This window comes from Nicotiana tabacum, chromosome 22 (genome assembly GCF_000715075.1).
Source record: "Nicotiana tabacum cultivar K326 chromosome 22, ASM71507v2, whole genome shotgun sequence".
Classification (NCBI taxonomy): Eukaryota; Viridiplantae; Streptophyta; class Magnoliopsida; order Solanales; family Solanaceae; genus Nicotiana; species Nicotiana tabacum.
The window spans coordinates 27,303,906-27,314,239 of record NC_134101.1 but is presented as its reverse complement, the minus strand read 5'-3'; the positions used below and the strand labels follow the sequence as shown (position 1 = coordinate 27,314,239).

Sequence of the window (10,334 nt, the reverse complement as noted above, 5' to 3'; positions counted from 1 at the left end):
AAACCACATGTTGACAAGTAAAAGACCAAAGAGTCGGTGGAAATGAAGTTTTATGAAGTAAATTTCTTACCATTTCAATAATATTTTTGTGACGTCTTTCGGCAAGAGCGACTCTTTGGATGGTGTATCACAAAAGACTCTCAACCAGTCACTGAATATTTGTAAAATATTCGATTCATGGTTGACGAACTCTCTACTATTGGTGCCCCGGTCACAAGCTTTGATACCGTATAAGAACAAGAGTAAAGCACAAAAGCTCATATGTTTATTGAATCAAAAAAGCCTTTAAATACAAGAGTGAAAAATCAATTCTCTAAACTGTAATATGGTCAATATTTTGGCTAGTGGAGTCCATCTCACATAAGCATAAGCCTATTTGCAAGTAGACTTTGCTGGCATTACTCTTTGGAGCCAAAGTATTGCATTGTGTGGTGGATATTATTTGCAAAAGTTGTATCTTTTCTTTTACAGCTTGGAGGCCAAGACTTTTTTGCCTATAAAAGGAAAGGTCATTCGTTCATTTTCAACACACCAACAAGATTTGAGTCTTCATTTCTTGTTTCTTCCTCTCCTCCTTTATTTATTAAGAGTTGTTTGTAAGAGAGTTGAGTGTTGGGAAACACTTGCGTGATCCCCTTTCGTTGGAGTGATCTTGTGAAGGTTATTTTTTCGGGGAATATTTGGGATTAATTAGAGTATTTACTTTAATTCTCTACTCTTATTGGTATAGTGAATTTGCTCCTCTTCGCTTGTGGATGTAAGTCACTTTGACTGAACCACGTTAAATTTGTATCTTCTTTATATGCTTTAATTGCCATTGTTATCAACTTTCATTGTCTTTGTTATTGTCATTATAGCATTATTTGGCTAAATTCTGCACTACCTGGATTTCCCATTCTAAAAAGTTGGCATCAGAGCCGGATCTAACCAGATTAGTTTTAGTAGTTAATATGACTCTATCAAAGATTTATGTTGAGAAATTTGATCGAAGTGCAAACTTTGGGATGTGGCAATTAAATATGGAAGCTATCCTAATTTAGGACGGCTTAGATTTGGCACTGCAAGAAAAGGAAAAGAAGCCAGATTAAACTACGGACGATGAGTTTGCCGTCATTGACAAAAAGGCAAAAGAATGTATTATTTTAAATCTCTCAATGAGGTTTTGCGTGAAGTTGCTACAAAAAGCTCAGCCAAAGGCATATGGAAAAAGCTGAAAGCCATGTATATAAAAAGAACAGTAGAAAACAGGCTTTACCTAAAGCAAAAACTCTACACTTTTCGTATGGCTGAAGGTACCTCTATACTTACACATCTTGATACGATTCTCTTGTTATTGATTTAAGTAACATAGATGTTGAAATAAAAAATTAGGATCAAGTTGTGTTATTGCTTGTTTCCTTACCCAGTCGTTTTTAACATATAAGAGATACTATACTTTATGGAAAGGATAATATCTTTTATAAAGATATCAAAGCTATTTTGAAATTAAAATAACAAATAGATAGATATATTAGTGGAGAAACTAGTGGGAGCCAAGAGGAAAACTTATTTATAAGAGGTAGATCCAATAAGAAAAATTTAAGTAATAAGAGGCCTAAATCAAGGTCAAAATTCATATACAGAAATGTCATGTGCAAATAATTTCATAATAAAGGTCATATTATTTTGAATGCTTTAAGTTGAAAAATAAAGAAAAGCATATAGAAAAGAAAAATGAGCACAAAAATATTGACACTGTCGAAGTAAGTGTAGTTGTTGATGAGACTAAGGGAACTATTTTTTTAGCAACTAATAATAGTTTTAAATCTAACAATGAATCGATTTTAGATTCGGGTTGTTCTTATCATATGTGTCTCAAACGGGATTTATTTACCACATATGATCCATTGGAGGTGGGGTTGTCTTGATGGGCAATAATGCTGCCTTTTTTAAGTTATTGGAAAAGGTATTGTCCGAATTAAAATGCACGATGGTGTGGTGAGAACTATCACCAATGTTAGACACGTTCCTGACTTAAAGAAAAGTCTCATCTTTTTAGGCACTCTAGAATCTCTTGGGTGCAAGTACACATGTGAAGGCGGAGTTCTGGAAGTTTCTCATAATGCTCTTGTGATCATGAAAGTATGCAGATCTGGTACATTGTATTTTGATCTACTGTTACAGGTGTTGCTGCAGTTTCAACATCAGATAAATCTGATTCTGACATCACCAAATTGTGGCATATGTGATTAGGGCATATGAGTAAGAAAAGTCTTTCCATCCTTAACAAAAGAGGTCTCTTATGTGGCCAAAGTACCGGAAATATAGAGTTATGTAAACACTGTGTGTTTGGGATGAAGAAAAGAGTCAGCTTCAAATTTCCAGCAATTCATAGAACAAAAGGTACTTTGGATCACATTCATTTAGATCTTTGGGGTCCTTCATGTACCCCATCAAAAGGTGGTTCCAGGTATATGTTAACTTTCATCGATGATTATTCTAGGAAAGTTTGCGTTTATTTCTTGAAAAATAAAAGTGATGTTTTCTTAACTTTCAAACAATAGAAAGTTTTTATTGCGAAGCAAACAGGTTAAGCGGCTTAGAACAAATAATGGTGTGAAATTATGTAATGATGAATTCAACGAATTTTGTAAGAATGAAGGAATTACTCGACACTGTACTGTGAGAATGACACCTCAACAAAATGGTGTGGTGGAAAGGATGAATATAACTCTTTTGGAAAGGGCTTGTTGCATGATTTCAAATGCTAGGTTGAGAAACGCCTTTTGGGCAGAAGCTATCTCTACAACTTGTTATATTGTCAACTGTGCTCGTTCTGCACCCTTGAACTTTAAGACTCCAAAGGAAATGTGGTCAGGTACTCTTGCTAATTATTCTGATTTAAAGATACTTGGTTGCCCTGCATATATGCATGTAAATTATGGAAAATTAGAGCCAAGGGATAAAAAGTGCATTTTTCTTGGTATGCATCTAGGGTAAAAGGATACCAACTATGGTATTCTGATCCCATGGCACCAAAATTTATAATTGGCACATATGTAACCTTTGATGAATCCTCTATGTTACATCCCAGAAAAGAGTCTTCTAGTTCTTGTAATAATAATAAAGGGAAGAGTACACAGAAGCAGGTGGAGTATGAGATTGACATTCCTTCTAGGCCAAGCTTACCAACTTTGGAGCAAAATACAGTTGAAACTCCTAAAGTTGATCCAGAAGCTTAAATTCCTGAAGTTGAGACACCTAAAGTGGAACCGGAAGAAGAGGAGTATTCTATAGCCAAACATAGACCAAGAAGAGAAAGTAAATAACCATAAAGGTTTGGATATTATGTTGTATTTGCTTTTTCAGTTGCATAGGAAACTGAAGAAATTGGAGAACCATCAAAATATTCAGAAGCAATTTCTGATACTGATTCAGCCAAGTGGCTGATTGCAATGAATGAAGTAATTGAGTCTCTCCACAAGAATGGTACTTGGTCTCTTGTGAAGCCGCCATCAGTAAGAAAATTGTTGGTTGCAAATGGGTTTTCAAGAAAAAAGGATGGCATTTAAGGGGTTGAAGGTGCGAGGTATAAGGCACGATTAATAGCAAAGGGCTATAGTCATGTACAATTACAAGGAGTTGATTTTAATGATATTTTCTCACCTGTTATTAGACATAGTTTTATTCGTGTCTTGCTTGCCTTAGTTGCCATGTATGATTTGGAATTAGAATAGGTTAATGTTAAGACAAATTTCTTACATGGCAAACTTGAGGAACAAATATACATGAATCACCTCGAAGGATTTGAAATTAAAGGAAAAGAAGATTATGTTTGCTTGTTGAAGAAATCCCTGTACGGATTAAAACAGTCTCCAAGACAATGGTGCAAAAGGTTTTATTCCTTTATGTTGGGTCATGGTTATTCGAAGAGCATGTATGATAGCTGTGTTTACTTCCGGAAGTTAAATGATAGTTCATTTGTGTATTACTATATGTTGATGACATGCTCATTGCTGCTAAGGATTTTACAGAAATTCACAATTTGAAAAGTCAGCTTAAAAGTGAATTTGATATGAAAGATTTGGGAGCAGCTAAAAAAATCTTTGGCATGGAGATCAAAAGAGACCGAAGAGCCAACAAGCTATTCCCCAGAAAAATACTTGGAGAAAGTCTTGGAGAGGTTTGGCATGAAAGATGCTAAACCAGTTAGTACTTCTTTTGCTGCTCATTTTAAGTTATCAGCTGCTCAGTCACCGCATTCAGATAAAGAAGAGAGGTATATGGAACATGTACCTTATTCCAGTGCAGTCGGCAGTATTATATATACAATGGTGTGCACACGTCCAGATATTTCCCAGGAAGTAAATGTAGTGAGCTGATATATGGCTTGCCCTGGTAAAGCACATTGGCAGACTGTGAAATAGATTCTCAGATACTTGCAAGATACTTCAAACACATGTTTGGAGTTTGGATGATATACTAACTATTTGGTTGGTTTTGTAGACTCAGATTATGCAGGTGGTCTTAATAAATGAAGATTACTAACATGCTATGTATTTTGCATTGGTAGTTGCACTATAAGCTAGAAAGCTACATTACAACATATAGTAGCTTTATCTACTACTGAAGCAAAATATATGGCAGTGACCGAGGCTATCAAAGAAGCATTATGGTTGAAGGGTCTATTTGCTGAACTGTTACATCCCGTACTTTTGTATGTTGGATTAGTCATAAGATAATTGACATACGTTCAAGGACAAGATTATTTTTGAGGTTATAAATATTTATGCTAGTTTTAACAAATGATAAGTGTAGTGAAGGCCAGAGGGTAAACAAATCAAAGAAAGCTAGTTTCATTGATGTTTTGTATTTTGGGATAAAATACGGTCCAAACTATAATACCCTATATTTATGGACTAGTGCTATATTATATGATCATGATAGTATGGTATATGAAGTATGTTAAAAGTTATTAGTATTTAAGTGAAATGCGATCTAGAAAGGAATTATGTGTAACTAATTAAATTGGAGATTATAGTAGGAAGATGAGAAATAAATCAAGATTATTGAATAATTATTATATGGGCATGATTCACATGGGTTAGGAATAGGTGGTAGCCAAGGGATGGAGACATGAATGCATAAGGTAGATGGGATACTTATTTTGTCTATAAAAGTTGTGACTTGCATAAGGTAGATGAATGCATGTGATTTAAAAGGTGTATTGCATCTTATTAAAAGGATGACTTGTGATTGACACGTGTATAGATAAAGTTATTACTTAATAAATTTAGATGACTTTCTTAACTTTTCATTTAAGCAAGATACTTGCTCAAAACGTGAATGGAGATACATACCTCATTAACGTAATATTTCAAGGGATTAAGGCCATTCATGAGATTATAGAGGATTTGTGACTATGTTATTGTAAGACCCTGTAAGTTTAACAACCTTGATATCGTTAGATACATTTTGATATGGTATTTATTTTGAGTGGAACATTTTTTTGAAAAATATAATTTTATATAATTATTAATATTACTACTTCTGAATATGCTTTAAATTATACACATAATATAAAAAAGTTTGTGAGATTTTTTTTATTGTAAAGATAGAAGTTATTTTCTCACAAGAAAAGAAGGTTATATTTTTACCATTTTAAGAATTAAATGTACGAAAAATTATACTCTTTATACGAGATTAGCAAAATTAGAAGTTGATAATATATATATTTTTTACATGGATATTTTAATAAAATAATAGTATATGTATTTATTTTATACGGTATCATGATTTATTAATATTTTACTATTTTAATAGTAGTACTTTAGGATGAGGACAAGATCTCTAAGTTTTCTTGATATTATCCATGCTAGCTCACGTGATAATTTCTATTCAATTAGACATCCATATATTAATAAAATTACTAGAGGAGTCAAATAACTATGTGAGTGGATATAAGAGGGGTTATCATCTTATATATATCATTATTTTATTTTATTAGATGACCATGTGTCATCAATTAAGGAAAGAGTGGGGGGTGGGGGGATCCCACGTGTAAGAAGGAGGAAGTGATATATATATACATATGTATCTTATTTCACTTTAGGAGATGGAGGGCTTAAGGGACGCATATGTAGTACTTGGTATTAGGTAGTGGAAATGTGAGTTTATAGAGGCATCACCATTTAATTTAATCTTCTTCTATTCAATTCAATATTTTATGATTTGAGATATAGTAGCAACATTGTTTCCTTTCCAACATAATAGTAGCATTCTCTTTCCATTTATAGCAACAACGTGAAGTCGTCCAAAGATTGATTTGAGGTATGTTAAGGCTATTCCTTATTTCCTTTTGGCATGATCCATATGATATAAACGAAGCGAGCAAACACACAACTTTTATAAATGACTCTATTCATAGAAGTACTAGGGGTCTCAGAAAAATATGTAGTTGATAAAGTTTATCCGAAGGTATAATGATCTTATGACATTCCGAGAGATCTTATTGACTTTCTTCTTATGCATTGCATTCATTTATACATGTACATTGACTCATGAACAGATGGAGTTATATACGCATATATTATATGTATATGGGGTACGGGGAAAGGTTATGGCATTATATATGCACCACCGCCTGATCAGTTGGTATACGTTGATGATTTCGCCCACAGAGGCCGAGATGATATAATGGGATGCCCTCAGAAGCTTGATGATGTTATGTACGCATATACATATGCATGATATGATATTTATACGCATATGCATGACATTATAAATATTTCATGATTTATAGAGCTATCCAGACTTATAGGTTGGGTCCTTTATTCCATGTTTCTTTCATGTCCTTTATATAGTAGTTTATATGCCTTACATACTCGGTACATTATTCGTACTGACGTCCTTTTATTGTGGATACTACATTCATGCCTGCATGTATAGATAATCAGTTTGACGAGTCCTTATAGTAGACGAGGTTAGCATTCAGCGAAGGATCGGTAAGGCTCCACTTCATTCGGAGTGCAGCCGAGTCTGTAAGTCATCATGTCACAGTTTTGCTACAGACTTATGGGTGGGCCAGGTCCCTGTCCCGACCATATTTTGATGTCAAATACTCTTAGAGGCTTTGTAGACACAGGTTCATTATGTACAGTATGTCAGAGGCCTTGAGGCCCATATGTATTCATATTTTAAGTACGATGGTTCATTGATACAACATTTGCCCACTTATAGTTACACATTTTTGAGTTGTGGCCATGTTGACCCATGATAATTACAAAAAAATGAGTTTATCCAACTCAACCTATGTATGCTCTAGTTTTGGTCTAACGATCATGAGTTACATAGTGATTCGCTAGGACCAGCACGGCCCGGGTTCCAGCCACGCCCCCCTAAGTTTGGGGCATGACATGAACTCAATTCACACCAAAGTGGTATTACTATTTTTGGTGATAGTCAAAGTGCCATTCATTTGACTAAAGACCAAATGTATCATGAGAGGACGAAGCATATTAACATCAAGTATCATTTTATCCGGAAAACCATTGTTGATGGAAAAGTTTCTGTTCAGAAGATCAACACCAAAGACAATCTGCTTGAACTTGATTGCTATTTATGAAGAATGATTTAGCCCATATGGTCTTTTGCGGAGAGTGTGGAGCAAATTTACTATATCAGCCAAAATTAGGCCAAGGTAGAGATTTGTAATATGGCCAATAGTCTAGCTAGTAGAGTCCATCTCACATAAGCATAAGCCTATTTGCAAGTAGACTTTGCTCGCAATATTCTTTAGGGCCAAAGTATTGCATTGTGTGTTGGATACCATTTGCAAAAGTTGTATCTTTTCTTTTACAGCTTGGAGGCCAAGGCTTTTTTGCCTATAAAAGGAAAGGCCATTCATTCATTTTCAACATACCAACAAGATTTGAGTATTCATTTCTTGATTCTTCCTCTCCTTCTTTATTTATTGAGAGTTGTTTGTAAGAGAGTTGAGTGTTGGAAAACACTTGTGTGATCCCCTTTCTCTGGAGTGATCTTGAGAAGTTATTCTTTTGGGAGTATTTGGGATTAATTAGAGTATTTACTCTAATTCTGTACTCTTATTGCTATAGTGAATTTGTTCCTTTTTGCTCGTGGACGTAGGTCACTTTGGCTGAACCACGTTAAATTTGTGTCTTCTCTATATACTTTAATTATCGTTGTTATCAACTTACATTGTCTTAGTTATTATCATTATAACATTGTTCGACTAAATTCCACACTACCCAGGTTCCCGATCCTAACATAAACTAACTTCTCTGGAAGAGGAGGATTAAACTACTTGCTGAACAAACTCCTTGAATAAGGATATTTATTTGAGAAAATAAAGGACTAACAAAATCCTAACTACTAGCTAAAGAAGTGGCCAAAAATAATAAATTAATAGGTAGTTAACTTGTGCTCTATAGGGATTACTAATACCAAAGCTAATATACATATATTATTTTCGTTATACACCCTACCAACTGACCCCTTAGAGGTTTATATGTTTGAGACAATATATATATATATATATATATATATATATATATATATATATATATTACTTCTTTGTTTTATTCTCGTAAATTTGGCATAAGATGAGTTTAGATATATAGAACAACATAATTAGTGAGGATTCATCTTGACCTCAAATTGTTTGGAGTGAAGCATAGTTATTGTCTTGTATTGTTGAGTTCCACGTTTATTTGCAATTTTCTTCCACAATTTTTCAGATCCCGATTCAACAAATTTTAATTTCTTATTTACTCGTTATATTGAATTGTGTTTCAGTCAGATACATGGAGGTAAGTTATACACCATTCTTCATGTCTCTCATATTTAGATATCCTTTCGATGTTACATTCTAAAAGACTACATTATTATTTGCTATCAAATAGTTATTGGTTAAATAGTACTATTCTTCATTTTAGTTATTTGTCTTACATTTAGTCTGTTTAAAAAAGCCATTTTCTATATTTAAAACCCTTTTATAACAACATTCTCATCTTATTCTCAATGCCACTCTTTTATAGCAATGATATGTCATGTTGGAGACAAATATTCAATAGGTATTTTAGTGTGTTATCCATACTTTTAATTTAAGATCACGAGATTTAACATTTTTTTTTATTCTTAAGGTTTGAACCCAATTATATGAAATCATATAAAATAAAACAGAATAAAAGAGTAACCTTTAGTAAAGATTCAAAATGTAGTTAGTGATAGAGGTGTTTTCAACATAGCCATCTTGATTTTCCTAACATGGACGACTTCAAGGCTATATTGTAATGGGCATAATAGTGCCATTGCTAAAGTTTTATGAGAATGATATGTTTCCAACATTAGTTTTAGAGAAAGAAGTTCAAAAGGAGAAGGATAAGATTTTAGAAGAAGTATGATAATCATAGAGAACAAGAATGGGAAAGAGAAATGTCATAGTTGCATGCTAAATATAACATGTAGAGTTTGTTAAATATTTGACATGCCAAACATACTGTCATACTTAGTGGGGTTTGGATATAAGAATTGTAAAATTTCAAAAAAACTAATATTTTTTTCAAGTGAAAATGATATTTGAAAATTAGAGTTGTGTTTGGATATGAATATAATTTTGGGTTGTTTTTGAATTTTTGTGAGTGGTATGAGTGAAAATTTTGAAAAATAACTTTTTAGAGTTTTTAAAATTTTCGAAAAATTTCAAAATTCATCTTCAAGTGAAACTTTGAAATTTTATGGCCAAACACTAATTTCGAAAAAAAGTAAGAAAAAAAATCAAAAAAGTGAGAAAATTCTTATGTCCAAACGAGCTCTTAATCTTTTGGTAAAATAAAGGACTAAAAATTATCACGACCCAAAATTTCACTAATTGTGATGGCACCTAACACAACCCGCTAGGTAAGCCAATTAAAAACTATCCAATTCAAATGATATAAGACATTTAAGTAAAGAAATTATCTGAATTTTATACATTTTTCAAGGACTAGTAGTATAAATCATGAGCTTCTAAGAATAGAATTTATAAAGTTGAAATGAAATAAATACATCGTATGTTTGAAAAGTACATAAACAAAGTTTTATAGATCTAAAGCTACCACGAACAAGGGGCAGCTACAACCGGGACGCAGGTACATCTTCAATCCAGCTCCCATCGAACACCGCAACACAACAACCAACATTAGCACGCAAGGTGCAGAAGTATAGTATGAGTACAACCAACCCCGTATACTCAGTAAGTAACAAACCTAACCTTAGGTTGAAAGTAGTGACGAGCTAACACAAGGTCGGGTCCAATACCAATATCCCACAATTGTTCATAACAACATAACACA

At 33.3% G+C, this 10,334-nt stretch overlaps 1 protein-coding gene across 1 annotated transcript; it reads left to right on the top strand.

Annotated features, from left to right (window-relative positions):
* Window positions 1-2,667: 2,667 nt before the first annotated feature.
* LOC142175760 (putative mitochondrial protein AtMg00710) lies at window positions 2,668-3,221 on the top strand. Its single transcript, XM_075242749.1, has 2 exons — window positions 2,668-2,962; window positions 3,109-3,221. Exons 1-2 carry the CDS (start codon window positions 2,668-2,670, stop codon window positions 3,219-3,221), a joined length of 408 nt encoding a protein of 135 aa, XP_075098850.1.
* The last annotated feature ends 7,113 nt before the right edge of the window (window positions 3,222-10,334 follow it).

Coding starts and splice junctions, on each gene's coding strand:
- LOC142175760 (XM_075242749.1), top strand. CDS start 2,668: ATGACACCTCAACAAAATGGTGTGGTGGAAAGGATGAATATAACTCTT. Junction 2,963..3,108: donor TAAAAAGTGCATTTTTCTTG/GTATGCATCTAG, acceptor ATAATAATAAAG/GGAAGAGTACACAGAAGCAG.